Source organism: Hyalella azteca, unplaced genomic scaffold (genome assembly GCF_000764305.2).
Source record: "Hyalella azteca isolate HAZT.00-mixed unplaced genomic scaffold, Hazt_2.0.2 contig5433, whole genome shotgun sequence".
In the NCBI taxonomy this organism is placed as follows: domain Eukaryota; kingdom Metazoa; phylum Arthropoda; class Malacostraca; order Amphipoda; family Hyalellidae; genus Hyalella; species Hyalella azteca.
In genome coordinates this window covers 84612-105784 of record NW_025935623.1, presented here as the reverse complement: position 1 = coordinate 105784, position 21173 = coordinate 84612, and the positions used below count along the sequence as shown (strand labels likewise).

Genomic DNA, 21173 nt, shown 5'->3' with positions numbered 1-21173 from the left:
TTCCTCTCAGACCGCACCCAGCAAGTCGTTGTAGAAGGTGAGAGCTCCAGCATCAGGTTAGTCGTGTCAGGAGTGCCTCAAGGTTCCGTCTGGGGCCTACCCTTTTCTTGATCTATATCAACGACCTATGTGACGGAATCCAAGCCAAGGTTGGACTCTTTGCAGACGACACCGTCCTTTACTCTCGCATCAGAAGCCCACATGACGTTGCTCTCCTGCAGGATGACCTCAACAAGCTGGATGCCAGGGAGCGCACTTGACAGATGGAGTTCAACGTCGAGAAGTGCCACCTCCTCTCAGTAACAAGGAAGAGGTCCCCGATACCCTCCAGCTATACCCTGCATGGCCAAACACTGGAATCCGTCAGGGACGCCAAGCAACTCGGTGTTACCATCACCAGCAACCTGCATTGGGGGAACCATGTGTGGTCTGTCGCTGCAAAGGCCACGACGATAAGCGCTTTCACCCATCGAAATCTTACAGGATGCACCACAAACGTCCAGACCCACTGCTATAAGAGCATGGTCCGACCGATTCTGAAATACGCATCGTCCGTGTGGGACCCGCACCAGCAGGGTCTTGTGTCCACGCTAGAGGCAGTCCAACGCAGATCCTCAAGACGTATCCTTGGGGACTTCGGCCCACACTCAAGCGCTTCATCGATGGTGTCAAAATTAGGCCTCGAGCAACTCGTGCGGAGAAGAGTAGCGGGCAGAGCCTGCATGATGTATAAAATCATGCATAAGCTGGTGGACATGAACGTCCCACCTGGTAGGCTTCAGCCTGCTGTCAGAATCACCAGAGGTCATCATCAGAAGCTCATAGTGCCGCATGCAAGAACTGATGTATACCGCCAGTCATTCTTCCCTTCCGGTACTAGACTGTGAAACTCCCTCACCCAGGAGACCGTGGCAGCTCCTGACCTGACTGCCTTCAAGGCAGCTGTGAAGGCCTGGCAACAGCGGCAGGGACAGGAGCCAGTGCTTATTTAATCTTAAACCTTTTACTCTGTTCTTATGAATCGAATGCCCTATCTCATATACGTATGTGCCAATGTATGTGTGTCTGTGTATGTGTATGTATGAATATGCATGTATGATCGTATATATAATTTTTTTAATTCAATGTGGAGCTTTTCCTCGAGCCATCGGGGTAACCACTTTTTTCAATAAATAAATAAATCTGTAGCCCTTTACATCTGTAGCCCGTTACATCTGTAGCCCGTTACATCTGTAGCCCGTTACATCTATAGCCCGTTACATCTGTAGCCCGTTACATCTGTAGCCCGTTACTTCTGTAGCCCGTTACATCTGTAGCCCGTTACATCTGTAGCCCGTTACATCTGTAGCCCGTTACATCTATAGCCCGTTACATCTGTAGCCCGTTACACCTGTAGCCCATTACATCTGTAGCCCGTTACACCTGTAGCCCATTACATCTGTAGCCCGTTACACCTGCAGCCCATTACATCTGTAGCCCGTTATACCTGAAGCCCATTACATCTGTAGCCCGTTATACCTGAAGCCCATTACATCTGTAGCCCGTTATACCTGAAGCCCATTACATCTGTAGCCCGTTATACCTGAAGCCCATTACATCTGTAGCCCGTTATACCTGAAGCCCATTACATCTGTAGCCCGTTATACCTGAAGCCCATTACATCTGTAGCCCGTTATACCTGAAGCCCATTACATCTGTAGCCCGTTATACCTGAAGCCCATTACATCTGTAGCCCGTTATACCTGAAGCCCATTACATCTGTAGCCCGTTATACCTGAAGCCCATTACATCTGTAGCCCGTTATACCTGAAGCCCATTACATCTGTAGCCCGTTATACCTGAAGCCCATTACATCTGTAGCCCGTTATACCTGAAGCCCATTACATCTGTAGCCCGTTATACCTGAAGCCCATTACATCTGTAGCCCGTTATACCTGAAGCCCATTACATCTGTAGCCCGTTATACCTGAAGCCCATTACATCTGTAGCCCGTTATACCTGAAGCCCATTACATCTGTAGCCCGTTATACCTGAAGCCCATTACATCTGTAGCCCGTTATACCTGAAGCCCATTACATCTGTAGCCCGTTATACCTGAAGCCCATTACATCTGTAGCCCGTTATACCTGAAGCCCATTACATCTGTAGCCCGTTATACCTGAAGCCCATTACATCTGTAGCCCGTTATACCTGAAGCCCATTACATCTGTAGCCCGTTATACCTGAAGCCCATTACATCTGTAGCCCGTTATACCTGAAGCCCATTACATCTGTAGCCCGTTATACCTGAANGAATGTGAAGCAAGCGGTGGTGAATGAGTGAATGTGAAGCAAGCGGTGGAGAATGTGTGAATGTGAAGCAAGCGGCGGTGAATGAGTGAATGTGAAGCAAACGGCGGTGAATGCGCGATTGAAATGTTCCTATTTGTGTTCTCCCGTTCACGCAAGTTCTACGCGGTTCTCACACAGGCACAACACAAGCAGTTCAGCGGTGCACACAAGCGGTTCAGGGCAGCGCGGGACAAGGCCGACGCCGCGGTTCGCAGAACCGCTAAGAAGGGACGCCTGCGAACCGCGCCTGATGAGAACCACGCCAGGGTGAGTCATCGGCGCCCCATCGGCGGCCACGGCCATTAAAGAGATTAAAATTGGGGAAAAGAAATCAGAATGTTTAAATTCTTCGAGCAATACAATTTTAAAAATACAATATCACAATACTTTGGTGCTGCCATAGCAATATCTGCTTATATCGTATAGATTTGTAATATATTATGTATGGTGGATTTAAATGCCAGATAATATTAAGACAATTAAAAATCAAATATGGCAGATACTGAATAATAATAGAATATTGGAATAATTATTTAGTAAATACAATGTTGTTAAAAGTGTGACCGTTGCTTATGCAGCTGCAGGAGGCGCTGCAGGAGAGCGAGGCGCAGCTCACCGCCTTCCTGACGCAGAGCCTGCGCGAGGTGAGGGCGCTTTGTGTGTCACGGTTTGTGTTAGTTCTCTTTATATTATCTTAATATAATCATAAATAATTGTAATCAATATAATCTGATTAAATAGTCTGAAAAACAAAATTTAGGTTTGGAAGAAATTTAAAGCTTCTCCTGTAGGCGGCGCAGCAGCAGCGACGACGCCTGGGCTTCGTGCTGGAGCGGCAGTGCAGCGTCGACCGACACCTCCATGCGCTCCACGCGGCAGGTGCCGCCCTACTGACGGAGGCGCTGAAGACGAGCACAGCCGTGGCGTCCACGCGCCACCTGCTCCCCCCCACCTCCCCTCACTGCTGCGACAACCCCGCCCCTCCTTCATGCTGTGACCCCCCCGCCTGTTGCGACTCTGAGATGAGGGTGGGTCCTGGGGGACAGGGAGGGGACGGGGCCTCGCCCCCCGATATGAGGGTGGGTCCTGGGGGACAGGGAGGGGACGGGGCCTCGCCCCCGAGATGAGGGTGGGTCCTAGGGGACAGGGAGGGGACGGGGCCTTGCCCCCCGAGATGAGGGTGGGTCCTGGGGGACAGGGAGGGTAAAGTGATGATGGGTGTGGGTGCAATTGAGAGCTGAAAGACAAAAAAAGATTGAGATACAAAATTTTTCTCTATATAGTCATTGTATTTGCATTCAAATATCCTCTATGAATACAGTTTGTTGTTGTAATGAATGCTGTAATGCTTTGAAATTTTAAATACTTTTCCTTCAAACGAACAGTAGAACGTGTAGACTGGACCTCAGTTCATACGTCGTTATATTTATTTACCGTAGCTTATGCTCAAAATACGCAACCGGGTAATTTTCTATGATGCATAATTTTTTCAATTTCGATGGAATACTCCTTTAATCTTTATTAACGAGCTTAACAACCTTGACAGTTGACGATTTGAGAAAAATAAATATAATCGTTCAAAAATTATCTTGATCTGACTTGATAGATCTGGTAGATTATTAATTGAAGGCGTGATGGATTCATGGTAAGTATTTTGAAATTGAATTATGCCTACAATTATACAACATTATTTTCTAAGAAAATTTATGAATGCGTCGTGAATCGTGATGGCATGGCATGCAGCGTTTCATCACTGTGACGTAATTGCATGTAGTGTTTCATAATTGCATAATAATTGCATCATTTTATATGAAGTGTATCATCAATGCATCGTGATTGCACACGGTGTTGTATGAGTTTGTGATGATTGAATTAAGAGGCTAATGATTGCCTGGTGATTGCATGAGGAGGTCAACGATTGCCTTGTGGTTGCATGCATAAGAATTGCTGCAGTGCTCCACGATTGCCTTGTAATTGCATGCAGCGCTTTACGATTGCGTGGTGATTGCATTCAGTGCTTCACGATTACGTGGTGATTGCATGCAGGGCTTCAGGATTGCCTTGAGCTTGTGGTTGCATTAACTGGTCCACGATTGCGCTGTGATTGCGAGCAGGAGGACCCGGAGGCAATCTACGCGACGCCATCGCTTGAGCTGTGTGAGCTGCAGAACAGATTGCAGCGCTCGCAATCCCTGGACGAGGCGGGGGGCGACGGGCGACGTGACAGCGACATGGGCGCCGCCGCCCCCTACAGCGGTGAAGGTGCTTGCGCTGGGGGTGTCAGGCGGCAATATTAAGCGTCACCTGACTGAATATTTATTTATACCTGAACCTGAGGGCAGGTAGCAATATACTGTATATATTGCTTGTATATTGTTACCTGAACCTGAGGGCAGGGATTCGTTGACTAAATAAAGATACGGATAAGAAAGTGTTCGAGGGATAAATAATACACCATCTAGAGAACTGATCTTGATACGGGGTTGTAATACATGAGAGATACGATAAAGGTATAGGCTAAAATATCGAGCGTTAGGCCGGAGTAGCTCTAGCGCGAGTTCCATTGCGGCGCACTTGTCAGCTTCCGGGGAGCCTAACTAAAGTTCCCAGCCCTTTTATAGATCACGGCTGCCGCCCACTACTGCGTGATGTCTTGTTCGCATGATCTGTCACGTGATGTTGTCCATGCTGACTCGGGTCTAATACTTTACCATCGAACTTTACTACGTCTAGTTAATATTACGTCTCAATTATAGATGAATTAATCTTAGAATATAATTATAATGAATAGAATGAGACGCCTGATTGACACCGGACACGAGAAAAGAGATGGGAAGCTAGCAATCGCTTTATCTACCGCAAGATTATCGGTTGTTCAAGGGAGGAAAAGTGAAATAAGTTGTAGGGTTTCAAAGTGATTCGTTGTGGAATAAAGGGAGTTTGGTCCGTACAAAAGTCATCAGTTGTAAGGAGGTAAATAATGTAAACATTTGATCTTTATAGAATATACGTAAAATGGCTAGAGTTCGGTCCTGTTCACGAATGAGACCCTAAAAATGTTTCGTTTTTTTTTAATTTGTAGGTTTATTCGTGAAAGCTGTTATATTTATTTCTCTTAATTGTTAATTTTATATGAATTATTGCCTGCACAGATGGTGGTGATGACGCAGGTGGTGGAGGGCAGCTGGTGCGCGCCGTGTACAGCTACAGGGCCGCCGCCGGCACGCAGCTCAACTTCCAGGCGGGCGACACAATCCTGCTAATCGGTGAGATAATCGGGGTGATTAGGGGTGGCGGGGTGATTAGGGGTGGCGGGGTGGTGATTAGGGGCAGCTGAGTGATTAGGAGCAGCGTGGTGATCAAGGGTAGCGGGGTGATTAGGGGTAGCGGGGTGATTAAGAGTGAGATAATCGGGCGCATTACGTGGCCACTGTAGGGCAGTGGTAGCGGCACAGAAATGAAAAGAACCAGCCGTGGGTTCTAGCCTTGAGAAGCTCAGTTCATTTCTGTGTGCTGCTTGTGGGCGGGGCTGATCATGGTTGAACTAGTATTAGGTTGACCCATCAGAAGCCAATTTTAACACGTTTTTCTTAGCTTAGCTTCGCGTTTGTTTGTTTGTTGTTAACATTGACAACCAAAATTAGCCCACTTCTGATTGTTCTAGAGATCTGAAATTCGGCATGCAGGCTATTTTCGCCTAACAATTTCAGATACAATAATAAAAACTAGCAATTAGAGACCGAAATTAGTTTAATTGAGTAAAGTATATATATAGTATATATATAGTATGACGTGCGGGCGCTAACGCTGCGTATCATCGATACGTACGTCAAGTCATACTTAATCATGTCTTAATCATTTTTTTGCGGATGTAGTGCGTTGTTCGCTGTAGTTCGTTGTTCGCTGTAGTTCGTTGTTCGCGTTACTGATCTCAGTGACGTCACGGGCATTGACCATTCACCGAAGTGCGATCAAACCAGTCAACCAATCCGTCATGGGAACGACGGGTTTGTTTACGTTTCTCGATCTCAGTGATATAATAAGAAAGCTGAACTGAAAGACGGAAATCATCGTGGGTCAACCTTATATAGTTCAACCATGAGCGACGCTTGATCGCCGTCAGAGGTGGTGCTTGCAGCATGGCCTTGTGTTGAGGTTCCCAAACAAACTCTGGGTGCCTGCTACCTGGAGGGATCTTAATTAAGGTACTGCGCGTACGACAATAACATAGATAACAATAGAGATAATATTATAGATAACAATAGAGATAATATCACAGGCAAAGAATTGTGAGTTTTGCCCCTCCCCACAGGTGGGCGCAGTGAGGGGTGGCAGTATGGGGAGCGCTGCGGGGGCGACGGGGGGCGGGGGTGGTTCCCCGCCGCCTACACGGTTCCCCTCCCCCGCCACCAGCCCCCCGACCCGGGGTGAGTTGGGGTGATTACCGTGTGGCAGATAGGGTGATGAACTTCCCCTAGTCCATAGTGAAGTTACCCTAGCCTCTCCCTAGACTCTAGTGAACTTGCCCTAGCCTATTCTAGACTCTAGTGAACTTGCCCTAGCCTCCCCATAGTCCCTAGTGAACTTACCCTAGCCTCTCCCTAGACTCTAGAGCTAGCCTGCTGTTCCTAGCGAGTAGTAAACCGCTGAGTGGTGCACATCTGTTTTACTTGTATTACTGTGTCAGTTAATATGTGTTGTATAAAAGGCTTGTATTGCTAGTAAACAAACTAGTGCTTTGATTTGTCCCCTAGTAGCGCAGCCTGCCAACCTCTGCCAGTAGCTGACATCTGGCACGCCACTGACACTAGTGACAGCACCTCTACAGGCACTGTCACTTCTACTGACACAGTGAGTAGTGACACGGTGAGTAGTGACACGGTGAGTAGTGACGCAGTGAGTCTGTATGTGTTATATCTTTATTTTTAACTTTAAAAAGTAGGCTTTAATATATAACTATTCTTTCAATGGTAAAGTAATTTCTTTGGGAAACACAATTAAATCATTATGGGAATGATCAGGGCAGGATGATATGTATGTTTGCATGTAATAGTTTAAATGATCAATTGTGAACTTAATGTGGCAGGTTCGAGCGGCAGATGCCACCGACGCTGCCACACATCTCATCCACCCGCCATCCCGCCACCTACACGCCACCTCCCGCCACCTGAACCAGTCCATTTCCAACCGAAACCCCTTCTCCCACCACCCAATATCTTCCTCTCGCGATCGATCTAATTTTAATGAAAGAATTCGTTCAAATAATTCAAAAAATCCCCACACTGCCCCCGACCCACCTCCCCCTTACTCAGAACTCAACTCAAACCCCCGCCACAACCCCAACCCCAACCCCAACCCCAACCCCAACCCTAACAGCAGCAGCAAGAAACCAGGAGGCTTCCAGGACCTCTACAACCCCGATTTTCTGACAAATTTCCCATCCAACCCCGGAGACTCAACCCTGAGTTTGTCTGCCAGTGGAGTCAGCGGCTCTATCAGTGGGTCTGTCAGTGACAGGAGTGTGTCACTGAGTTGCTTCCTCCCCTCGACGGCCTCCCCGACCTCTGAATCCCCACTCAGGGGGTCGTTCCACTCGAGCAACGACAGCGGCTTCAGCAACGACGTATTCCACCCTACACAAACCACCGCTGCACACTGCCCCGCTCACACAAGGTGGGTCGGTGCTATAAGTGTGTCAACTGCACGGCCTTTGAGGTGGGCTACCAGCATGTCACTTCAAGTGGGTTAGCAGCGTAGCACACCAGGAGGGATATCAGCTCTGAACTTCAAGCTAAGTACTCTACAAGGTGGGCTATCAATTCGGTACTCTCGTAGGTGACGCTCACAAATCGCCCCACGTCCTCTGAGTAAGTTCTAGACGAACTGGTAAACGGTCTCACTAATCTGCGGCCTTCGTCGTCCGCAGTACTTCAGCCTTCAGGAGGCAGGTCTTCCTCCCTCCAGGGCAATGAATAGTGTTGGAACCTTTCTACCGTGCATCGGTTCTCAGTTGGGCCAGCTGATGCCCTCAGAAGGGCCAACTGATTCCTTCAGTTGAGCCAGATAAAGCCCTCAACTGGGCCAATCGATTCCTTCAGTCGGGCCAGCTGATGCCCTCAGTGTAGCCAGCTGAAGCTTTCAGTTGGGCCAGCTGATGCTCTCAGTTGGGCCTGCTGATGCCCTCAGAAGGGCCAACTGATTCCTTCAGTTGAGCCAGCTGAGGCCCTCAAATGGGCCAATCAATTTATTCAGTCGGGCCAGCCAATGCCCTCAGAAGGGCCAGCCGATGCCCTCAGTTGGGCCAGCTGATTCACAATGCTTTTGGTTGCTTCTTTCCGATGGCCAAGATGCAGAGGTGGACGATCGGGGATTGTGCTCAGGAACGCATCCAGTATCGTGAAGGTCTCTAGGGTGATCTACCCTCCTTTCAAGTCAATGTGTTGAACAAACTGTTCAATGATGTTCCAAGATCGTTGCTGTGTGTCAGTTAGGAGAAGCATTTTCATTCATTTGATTGATTACTATAAAGTCAGTCGAATATTTTTCGCAATTAAATCATGCTCTTCATTTCTTACAGAACTTGGGCGCAGGAGGAACCTTTTCTGAGGCCCACGAACTCTCGTAGAAGACCAAGGATTCTTCCTGTAGGTGGTCGATCCTACAGCTTAGGACGTTGCGAGGACCTCTTCTTCCACCTTCGGGAGAACTCAAGCTGCAGAGGCACCCGTTGCATATGCAACAACCATAACAACCTCAGTAACGACAACTACCACAACCAAAAAGACAACCAAATGTTGTCACCTAGCGCTCGACGCATCCTCGCACATCGGGATGCGTCCAAGAAAAGTCAATCTCTAGCCCTAAAGGATAAACAAGAACTCCTGCGGAAAAATAACCCCAGCATTAAGAAAGGTAAAGCGTCTTTGAAACGCAGCAAGTCCCTCCTCTGCCTTGGGATTGACTCTTGCAGCAGTGGCCTTCAGGATGATATTCTGTCCAACGACTATGAGGAGGTTAACTTGGATGGCGGAGTTGCTGTCGAATGGCGTAACCGAATGAGAATGGTCTATCCAAGCACTAGATGCTGTAACAATATGTCGAATACCGATGCGAAAGCCAAATGGAACAACCTAATACCATCTACCGGTGCGATGGCTAACAACAACAACATGTCAACCACTGATGCGAAGATCGACTGGTACAACGGAATTGCAACCACCGATGTCGATGTTAACCGGTTCAGTCGAATTGAAACCAGGGACTGGTTCCACCGATCTCTGATCCAAGTGAACCTAATTGATACCCCAGACCCACCAAAATACGATGCACCTCTCACTCCCCCGTCTGCATGTCTGCAATGCCAGACGGTATCCTCCGGCAGCAGTTTCTGCAGCACCTCCTGCACTTTCTGCTGCAGTAGCGGGAGCAGTAAGAGCTGCTACTGCCACGAAAAAGGTTCGTTTGAATCAGATACCAATGGGACCGTGGTTGGGGCTTATAGCCCCAAAAATAGGCCCCCGATGCCTCTGCCTGATTTTGAAGCTCACTCTACGACGAAGGTTCTCGAGTCTAACGTTCCCCTTGTTCCCCACGACCCCACCTTAGACACCCAACATCTCATGACGACGGGGGACAACGATACCCCATTGGGACGGCGTCAGAGGAAAGGATGGTCGAAAAGTCTCAGTCGACTCTCCCGGTCCTTGACTTGGACTTCAACCAAGTCCCCGTTACGAGGACGAAACTATGATGAAAACAGCAGCCACTTCCACAGTGACGATAACAACCATAACAGCAACAACTTCGAAGACAACAAAACGAACTCCAAGAACAACTATAGTGAAAACATAAAGAACAACAACCACAACTTTAATGTCCACGAAAACAACAAATTTAAAGACAAAAAAGCCGCATATTTCAATCCTGACGACAAGAACAACAGCAACAGCAAGCAGGCCTATATTTACGAGTCCAACAAGACCACTCGCCCAGACCCATTCAGGATCTGCACGTCCACAGCCCTTGAGAACAACAAAAAGTCCACAGTCTTTGAGAACAATAAGAACAAAACCAACAGCGACAAGCAGACCTCCAGGCCCGTCCCATTAGGGGAACTCAAGTCTCCTCAGCCCACACGTCCTCAACAAAGCCCCATCAGAGGAGACCTTCCCAGCCCCAAGACCCCTCCTCTGCCCCCCAGGGCACCGAGGCCCGTCCACTCGCCCGTCCCGGCACCACCCGTCAGTTTGACGACGTACGCTGACCACCTCGCCCGTCGCCTGGGCGGCAGTCCGTCCACGACGTCCCTTGTGGACGGGCGGCCGGGTGATGGACGGCTGGTGTACGGCAGATGGTGTGACCTCTGGGACGACAGCACCAGCTGCACGCAGATATGACGTGTGGACGTGACGTGTGGACGTGACTTGTGGACGTGACGTGTGGACGTGACGTGTGGACGTGACGTGTGGACGTGACGTGTGGACGTGACGTGTGGTCGACGACGTAAATGTAACGATAATAACGAAATTAAAATCATGGTCACCGGAATTAAATTATATTTAAATATTTTTTTAACGAATAACATCCAACAAATTTATTATATGCTACTACTCAACATAATGTGCTTCAAACAACTAAACTTATTTCTAGTTCCACCATGCCACAAATACGAGCATTCCAAATTTGACATGCCAACGTCGTAGCAATTGTATGTCAATTTTATTAATTAAATATTATACTATGATATAATTTAACGTATTGCTATTACTTTTGTAACAAGAGATGAATAATATGTGAAGCAGTTTTTTTCTTACTATCCTGCAGAGACGGTCGCTGAGCAAGAATATCTTGTGTGAACAGATCAGTGAATGTCTAATTTTGTGTTGTTATTGATTATAAAATTGGACAGAAAAAAAAACTCGTTAAATTATGAGCACATTTAGTCATGCTGGCATATACACTTGTGCCCGAAATTATTCATTCCCCTTCTGAAATATAATATAATTCCAATTTTAATGAAAAATAGAGATCATTTACAACGTATTCGTCTAGGAAGGGTTGTCATTATTATGTACAACAAATTTAATGCTAGAAAATATGTATATAATAACTTTCGATAGTAATTACTTTGAATTTTGTGAGTAACTAACCGTACAGAATTATTCGTGCCCTCTTATTCCAGATCATTTATCATAATATTTAAGAAGAACAATTAATGAAAATAGTAGTAGATACACAATAATTGTATTACAAAATTTGGTGTTACTAAGCATTATAATATTTTTTTCTGCAAAGTTTGAAAATATCATTTTTTCACAATTTAGGAAAAAGCTAAAATTTTGCTAAAAGTTTGAAGATGGCAAAGAAAAAAGAGCTTAGTAATGATCTCGGAAGCAAAATTATAAATTCCCCTAAAGAAGAGATGAGATATAAAGCAATATCTAAGAATTTTGATGTTCCTGCGTCTACAATACAGTGCTTAATAAAAAAATTCAAATAATTTATCACGATAGATAACCTGGTTGGTCGAGGAAGGAAAGGAAAAATCTCCCCTAGATGCGCTAGAAACATAATACGCTCCATTTGCAACAATTATAGAATGACTAGTAAGAAAATTCTATCAAATTTGGATGCTTTTGATTTGATATGAAGGTATCAAGACAAACATTGCAAAGAACAATGCGTCGTAACGGACTGAAGGGTTGTCGACCCAGGAAAGCCCCTTTGCTAACAGAAAAGCATGTGAAAGCACGCCAGAAGTTTCCTAAAACTCCTGTCGATTCCCAAACCTCATTTTTCTCCAAGCTTTAATTTGTGGAGAGATGAGACTAAAATTGAATTATTCGGGCATATGAATGTTGCTTACCCTTGGCGAAAAAAAGTGAGGCTCATAGTCCCAAGAAAACAATCCCTACAGCTAAACATGGCGGTGGGAATCTTATCTTTTGGGGTTCATTTTCTGCCAGGGGACCTTGAAGTCTGATCAAAGTAATTGGAATCGTGTAAAAAGAACAATATTTTGATATTATCAAAAATAACATCAAGCAGGATGCAGAAAGTTTTTTTCTTGGTCCTGATTGGATTCTTCAGCAGGATAATAATTCGAAGCACACATAGAAAATAGTCAAGAAGTGGTTCGAGGATTCTCATATCAATGTCACGGAATGGCCTAGTCAAATTCCTCATCTCAATACAATTGAGAATTTGTGGCGCGTACTGACAATAAAGATGAAAAAGAGACAACCTAAAAATTTGAAAGAATTGGCGCAGCATGACTTAGAAGAATGGACAAAACTTAGCGTCGATACATGCAGGTTCCTTGTTGACAATTACCCAAAGCGTTTACAACAAGTTATCACGAGTAAAAAGGCCATGATATTAACTGTTGATTCAGGGTACGAACAAATTTGGTCATGAGTCAGTTTTATATTTCCTTTGAATCTCTTTACAAAACTGAAAAATAATGTTTTTTGGTTTCTAAATGCATGCTATATAGTTCATAAATGGTTTACATCTGCTTTAAATATTTAGATAATTATTTTTTGGCCTATTTCTCGTAATTTGTCGAAATGACGTTAGGGTATGGATAATTTCGGGCACAAGTGTAACTATCGAAACGCCTAGATAAGCCGCCATCCTGCCAGCCATGCTGCCATAAGCCACATGCCACACTGCCAGCCATGCTGCCATAAGCCACATGCCACACTGCCAGCCATGCTGCTATAGGCCACATGCCACACGGCCAGCCATGCTGCCATAAGCCACATGCCACGGAACCTTAATTTTAAAGGGGCTGTGGGGGGGTATTGATGGCTACAGTTAATCTCGCCCACAAGGAGCGTCGAACTCTCGTTAATCTCGCCGAGTTCCTACTCAAAAACTGGCAGATTTTTAGCTGTGAAGTCTAGTGAATAACAGCCGTTCACTTGAACGATAACAGTTATTCACTGGGACGATAACAGCTGTTCACTGGAACGATAACAATTATTCGCTGAGACAATAACAGCTGTTCGCTGGAACGATAACAGCTGTTCGCTGGAACGATAACAGCTGTTCGCTGGAACGATAACAGCTGTTCACTTGAACGATAACAGCTGTTCACTTGAACGATAACAGCTGTTCACTTGAACGATAACAGCTGTTCACTTGAATGATAACAGCTGTTCACTTGAACGATAACAGCTGTTCACTGGAACGATAACAGTAATTCACTGGAACGATAACAGTTATTCATTGGAACGATAACAGTTATTCACTGGAACGATAACAGTTATTCACTGGAACGATAACAGTTATTCACTGGAACGATAACGCTTATTCATTGGGACGATAACAGTTATTCACTGGAACTATAACAGTTATTCACTGGAACGATAACAGTTATTCACTGGAACGATAACAGTTATTCACTGGAACGATGACAGTTGTTCATTGGAACGATAACAGTTATTCACTGGGACGATAACAGTTATTCACTGGAACGATAACAGTTATTCACTGGAACGAAAACAGCTGTTCACTGGAAACCTCTTGCATGTATTATGTATTTTCATGTATTTTATCTTTTAGAACTATAGAAAATTAATATTACCCAAAAAGTCGAAATTATGTTCAAAATAAAAAGCAATTTGTGCAAAAATTTCCGTTTAAAATCGCGGATATTCCGCGCGTAAGTCCGCGTCCGTCAGTCACAGCTCAGCTGTCGTCGCGAGAGGTTGTGTACGCGTGCCGGCGGCTCTCGCGGGTGAATGTTCTTTCTGAACTGTCTTTATTCTACAGCAGCTCCTAAGTCTAACTGAACTATTTATGTTCTGGCATATTAATATTATAATATAAATTAATTATTTGTATATCAATGTGTGTAGTTGATGTTAATGACCATATCAGCGTGAAGAATCAAATTGATGAGCAGAGTTGAGCTGGACGATCAGCTGTGCTGAGGCGGCGTGATACTGGCGTCCAATGGACAGAACGGTAAGGTGATTGGCTAATTAAGGCCAGGTGGTGTGAGTGATTGGCGAATTAAAGCCTCGTGGGTGTAAGTGATTTGCTGATCAAATTCATACAGTGTTGATGATTGGCTAATAAAATCCATGCGTTGTATATGATTGGCTAATAAAATCCACGCGTTGTATTTGATTGGCTAGTAAAATCCATGCGTTGTATTTGATTGGCTAGTAAAATCCATGCGTTGTATTTGATTGGCTAATAAAATCCATGCGCTGTATTTGATTGGCTAATAAAATCCATGCGCTGTATTTGATTGGCTAATAAAATCCATGCGCTGTATATGATTGGCTATTCAAATCCCCGTGATGGAGGTGATTGGATGAGCACATTCACTGGCCGTGAGTTCGCTGTTTGTTGTAGCCTAACTCAGACGAGAAATTGTTCAGCCTCGAGTGTAAGAAAGTTTCAAAAAATAAGTTCAAAACTTGGAACTTTCTCGCTCGCTTTTCTCAACTTAAGTTACAGTTGCGTGCGGACTGGGAGCCGCGCACCGCTGGCCGCGTATTAAGTTGAAGTTAAAATACGATGTGTTAAGTTATTTATTTACAGCCAAGTTACAAAGTTAAGTTGTATACATTCAGTTAAGTGGTTTTGATATAAGTCAAACTGAGATGCAACCTAAATTAAACTATCATTTTACTCATTGATAATTTTTTCAATAAATGATTATTGCGTTGAGTGCCTCCTACTTTTGACATTTGCGTCTTCACATGGCAGCATATTTTACTGATATCTCACAGAGTTTTCCACTGTAATGTAAAATTATTGTTTTTTAATGCGTTATTGATGTGTTAATGCTGCATTTACTCAACGAGATTGAAGATACTTACTCATGTTCGTTGTTGGAAAAGGTATTTTATTTGTGTCGTTATAGAGTGGTGGATGCAGGCAGTTTGGTGGATGATGTAGGTTGTAGGCCATGTGGAGGATGTAGGCCGTGTGATTTTAAATATTCGTGAGATTTTGGTTTAAATATTCGTGAGATATTGGTTTAAATATTCGTGAGATATTGGTTTAAATATTCGTGAAATATTGGTTTAAATATTCGTGAGATATTGTTTAAATATTCGTGAGATATTCTTTTAAATATCCGGGTTTGTAATATTGGTTTAAATATTCGTGACATATTGGTTAACGTATTCGCGATATATTGGCTTGGTCATTCGTGAGTTCTTGGATTACATATTCAAGAAAAGTAGTTTGTGTATTCGTAAGAAATTGGTTTACATATTCGCAAAATATTGGTTTGCATATGCGTGAAATATTAGGTATTAGATTGCATATTCGTAAAATATTAGTTTCTGCATGTGTGGTCAATTTGCATGCTTTCCTTTTCGGTGTAATTTTTTTACGAACCACAAATACGCTTCCTGGCAACCCTGTCTCGCCATCGGTGGCCATAGGACGGCCAAACACAGCTATCCGATGGCCGCCTATAAACCGTCCATATTTGCCATGCTGACGCCATCTTGTTAACGAGTTCTGTGGCGCGCAAATTGGACGGATTTTTCATATATTTTTCTGCGAGTGTTTTATTTACAAGGTATCGAGTTATCGCAACCCTCCACGGTGCAGGTGTAGACCCTCCACGGTGCAGGTGTAGACCCTCCACGGTGCAGGTGTAGACCCTCCACGGTGCAGGTGTAGACCCTCACAACCAACAGGTGGCCATGAGCACAACCAACAGGTGGCCATGAGCACAACCAACAGGTGGCCATGAGCACAACCAACAGGTGGCCATGAGCACCACGCACTTAAATTCGGTGCTTCCTTGCCATACGTTATAATTAAGAGAAAATAGTGAATTTCGATGATTGTTCGAAAGGAGTACATTAATTAAGCAGAAGAGAGAATATGTTTCGCGTTTAGCGCAATTTATTAATAGAAAAAGAAAATTCAGCGTGTATAATAACCGATGAAATACATAAAGTAATAGAAATTAGAGGCGTGGTGAGAGCTGACAGCGTAAATTTCGGTCTTTGCTTCGGTGTTTTTCGATTCGAAAACTTTCAATTTCAAAGCTACACTCGTGAAAATATCTTCATTAACAATTTTCCTTAGAGCTCGTCAATTTTGTTCCCAATTCTGTTGCAAGCTTCCTGCTAATTATTCCCACGTTTTTCTTGACTTCGTTTCGTGTGTGTCTGTCATCAAAAATTCATACCTTAATTTAGAGCTCTTCTGAACATCCTAGAAACTTTAAATTTGGCATGCATGCTTATGCTGCCTAACAATTCAAGATTTGATCATCAGAAATAATAATTAAAAAATTTTTTTCAGAAAAAAATAAAAAAATACACGAAAAATTCACGGTTTTGGAATTGAGTTTTTTCTCGAACATCCACACTTGCCAACCCTGGAAATTGATTTCAATTGTTAAAATTGCTAAGTAAAAAGTAGAAAATAAATATATATAAAAAATATTTTTAAAAACCACGTTTTTCTGGTTTTTACAAAACTAAAAATAATGAAATAAAACAAAAAAAAACTAAAAACCACGTTTTCTTAACGGACAAAATAAATAACATTTACTCTTACATAACATTACATAACATTCAACATAACTTAAATGTTATGTAAGAGTAAATGTTTTTCTTTTTTGTCCGTTAAGAAAACGTGTTTTTTAACAGTATTTTTATTTGTTTTATTTCATTATTTTTAGTTTTGTAAAAACCAGAAAAACGTGTTTTTTAAAATATTTTTATATTCATTTTTAAATGTGACTTAACGGTTCTATTACTGAAAATTCTTCCCTAAGGATTAATATAAATCTGACGAAACGGCTCTATTACTGAAAATTTTTCTCTAAGGATTAATATAAATCTGATACAAGATTATATTACAAAATATCAAGATGAAATTATAAATTCTTGCGAAAGAGTGAGGACAACGCAGACCCAAGATAGAAATATTAGGATATTCAGGATTTAAAAAATAAATTTATCCCCCGAAAGAATAAGGATTCCTTTGGGACTAAGGATAAGGGTTCCAAAGGAGGAAAAATTACATTAAGTCCTGAAAGCTCGCAGCCTTCACAAGGTCAGGTGAGAACAGTGCTGAGGGAACACACGGTGAGAACAGTGCTGAGGGAACACACGCTGACAACAGTGCCGAGGAAACACACGGTGAGAACAGTGCTGAGGGAACACACACTGACAACAGTGCTGAGGGAACACGCTGAGAACAGTGCTGAGGGAACACGTAAGACAAAATCTGCCATGCTCTCTGGAGATTTTTAGTTCGAAATAAAAAAAGAAAGTTTTTGGCCACTTCTAAAGTTGTAGTGTTTGCTCCAATCAGGTGCGCCTCGGCCAGCTAATGCTGAGAAAATATTAGAGCTAAATCTCAAATATATATAACACGTTAGTTCTTACCCTAATTATTTGTAGATGTTACTCCAATAATTTTGATTTATAACCCTATATTATTTATATTTCACATCATTTTTTTACATTTGTTTCTTTAATATTTTACTCCAAAATTTTTATTTGATACAATTATCTAATTTAAATCATATAATGCCTACGTTTGTCAAGGGCTCAATCGGGATGCTAAATGGTCTATCCAGCCTTTTATCTTTCTCCTCATTGTTAAACGCTTTTTTTATTTATTGTGTTTATCTAAACTTTCAAGCACATTAGTAATATGGGGTGGTGTATCTTTCAATACTAAGAAACCACTTGCCACGTTAATTAATAAGTCGCTGCGATTAATACTTATATTGGATATATTAACAATATCCCGGCTACTCGTCCCAACGAATTAAATAGGCAGTCAAAAATATTAAAACTGGATGACATGTACAAGTTTCAGCATTTAAAATTCATGAATAGGGCACTATTTCATGACACACGTCTGTTTGACTCCGTCTGTCTGACTCCAAAAAAAGATTATTGACTGTCTGTTTGACGTCTGTTTGACTCCGTCTGTCTGACTCCAAATTATTTTTAAAAACAAAATTCCGTGATTCTATTCTTGCCCAGTATTAATTTGTTGTTGGTTAGTATATAGGTTTTATTAGTGCTACATGTGTTAAGTTTAAGTTTTACATGTATTAAGTTAAGTTTAAGTTTTACATGTGTTAAGTTAAGTTTAAGTTTTACATGTGTTAAGTTAAGTTAAAGTTTTTTTAGTGACCTACTGTCTGGAGATTTTTTTTTGTAGCTAGAATTATAGTGTAAATTTGTTGATATTAAGTTTTCTTCTCTGGTCACTATCTTATTATCATTTAATAGAGTATTGTAACGCTTTATTCACCTGTACAATTGTTGCCCGCGAAGCTGTTTGGCTTGTATGGGCATTTACTAGGAAATCTTGTTGTCATTTCTATGATCATTTTGTTCATTTGTTACGTGTTTTGTACTCCTATGTGATAATAACGAATAAATAATAAAGAAATTATTTGCATTTTATAATCTAATTATTTGCTGTCGTGGAAATGACCTCTAAATAATTTCTAAGTCGACGCTAAATGAACTCCTCGAATCATCAAGCCGTTACATCATTAATGCGCTTCATCATCAAACTGCTTCAATTAATACGCTTCATCATTGCAAGGCTTCAATTAATAAGCTTCATCAACAACTCAAATTTATTTTCGTATAGCCTTGTTGAAAATTCGCCCCAGCCAATGGATCAAGTTGCAGTAAATCCTCATCAAAAAATAAATTCGGTCAATTTTCAGGACCATAATTCTTGAATTTTTAAGTCGCTCAAAATTTCAGACAAGAAGAATCTATTTCTCTTCAGTTTTGAAGCAATAAATCAGGGATAAAAGGATGGATGCTCCATCCTCATCATGGTCGCATTTTGGTCGGCCAACCGACAAAATCGCGTCGATGTGTCGTCAATAATTCCTAAGAATTTATGAAGGCGATAAAATTCCTGAGTTCTTGGAAAAACGTTCGTTGGCGGGACGGCGTTTTTTTGAAATTTCCTGTCGCGGCGACCGGCGTTCAAAGGCCAGCAAATTAATGGGCAATGCCGTGCTTTTTCACAGCTGGTCCCGGCATCCATGGTTGTTTTTTCCTGGGGAGTCTCGCATCCATGGTGGTTATTTCTGGGTGGTCTCGCATCCATGGTGGTTTTTTCGTTGGGGTTCCACATCCATGATGGTTATTTCTGGGTGGTCTCGCATCCATGGTTGTTTTTTCGTGGGGAATCTCGCATCCATGGTGGTTATTTCTGGTGCATCCATGGTGTTTATTTCTGGGTGGTCTCGCATCCATGGTTGTTTTTTCGTGGGGAATCTCGCATCCATGGTGGTTATTTCTGGGTGGTCTCGCATCCACGGTATTTTTTCGTGGGGGTTCCGCATCCATGGTGTTTATTTCTGGGTGGTCTCGCATCCATGGTTGTTTTTCCGTGGGGGATTTTGCATCCATGGTGGTTATTTCTGGGTGGTCTCGCATCCATGGTTGTTTTTTCGTGGGGAGTCTCGCATCCATGGTGGTTATTTCTGGGTGGTCTCGAATCCATGGTTGTTTTTTCGTGGGGACCTCGCATCCATGGCGGTTATTTCTGGGTGGTCTTGCATTCCTGGTTGTTTTTTCTGTGTTTAATATGGTTGATTTTTTTTCAGCTTTTCGTACGAGACGACCGTGGGTGGTTGCATTTCTCACAAATCGTTTCAAACTCCATTGTTTAGTTTAATTCTCTTTAATAAATGTAACGTTATAATATCCCTATTTTCGCGCTGAAGTCATCGGGTTTGGTATCGAGTCTCTGACCGTTTATTGGATCTACTACAATGGATATATACATAGCAAGCTCTATCCTTTATTTGCGGCAAGGTTGTTGCTGAAAAGATCTCACCCGAAAAATGTTGATCTTTCTTCCGATATATATCACCCACTGATGCTTAGTTCAATGTAGGGTCAGCTATGCACAGTTTCACTCACAAAATTAGGTATCGAAACAGCGGAAACTCGCTCTGGTTTCCATTAGGTACGATGAATTTACTCTTATATTGAGTCAATAAGAAGGAAATGACTTAAAACTTTAAAGAAGTTATGGAAAATTTTTTTATTAGTACACGACGAGGACGAACTTTATGAACGCCTGTATAAATAGACTATGATTATTATTGTTCATTCCTTCACTGATAATTATCAGCATTTTAATACGTAAAATGCACTATTACGCATTTTTTCTCTCATTAGCGACAATATCTGTAATATTTTAAAATTGTAGTAAAAAAGTTTGATGATAGTTCATTAAGTATGAAATTAATGCACTAGCGTAGCGAAGAGCTTTGCAAATTACTCTGCGGTCTTCACTCCGAACATTTAAGTATCTCATCGGAACTTCAGGTAAGAAATAAAAATGTTTTACACAATTAGAAAATTAGATATATTGTTGAGGAATTTTAACATGAAATAGCCATCAACTACTACAATAAATGCATGATGTTCGATGCACAAATAATTTTATATAAGTAATGGATGGCAGAATAACTTCTTTCAAAGAGGTTTGAATGATGACCATAGAATTATTATTACTGATAATTTAATAATTAGTTTGACTGAATAAAAAATCAAATCTGTTTAAATGTTGCTTCAATCAGTTCGTTATATAATTAGTCTTCTCGCCACAACATACATATCGGCCAAGTCAATGTATGGTTACATGTCGGGTGACATACGACTTACCTTGGTGCGTTAACTTTGACGTCCATCTTAACTTTGACGTCCATCGTAACTTTGACGTTCATCGTAACTTTGACGCCCATCGTAACTTTGACGTCCATCGTAACTTTGACGTCCATCGTAACTTTGACGTCCATCGTAACTTTGACGTCCATCGTAACTTTGACGTCCATCGTAACTTTGACG

At 42.6% G+C, this 21173-nt stretch overlaps 1 protein-coding gene across 1 annotated transcript; it reads left to right on the top strand.

The window, feature by feature from the left end:
• Positions 1-263: 263 nt before the first annotated feature.
• LOC108681020 (putative uncharacterized protein DDB_G0277255) lies at positions 264-10772 on the top strand. The gene is made up of 11 exons (XM_047880479.1): positions 264-422; positions 903-980; positions 2470-2598; positions 2910-2975; positions 3123-3359; positions 4446-4593; positions 5484-5597; positions 6644-6758; positions 7086-7197; positions 7418-8004; positions 8909-10772. The coding sequence occupies exons 1-11, from the start codon at positions 264-266 to the stop codon at positions 10725-10727; spliced, it is 3564 nt and encodes a 1187-aa protein (XP_047736435.1). The 3' UTR covers positions 10728-10772.
• Positions 10773-21173: the final 10401 nt, after the last annotated feature.

Coding starts and splice junctions, on each gene's coding strand:
- LOC108681020 (XM_047880479.1), top strand. CDS start 264: ATGGAGTTCAACGTCGAGAAGTGCCACCTCCTCTCAGTAACAAGGAAG. Junction 423..902: donor ACCTGCATTGGGGGAACCAT/GTGTGGTCTGTC, acceptor TCCCTCACCCAG/GAGACCGTGGCAGCTCCTGA. Junction 4,594..5,483: donor CGCCCCCTACAGCGGTGAAG/GTGCTTGCGCTG, acceptor TTGCCTGCACAG/ATGGTGGTGATGACGCAGGT.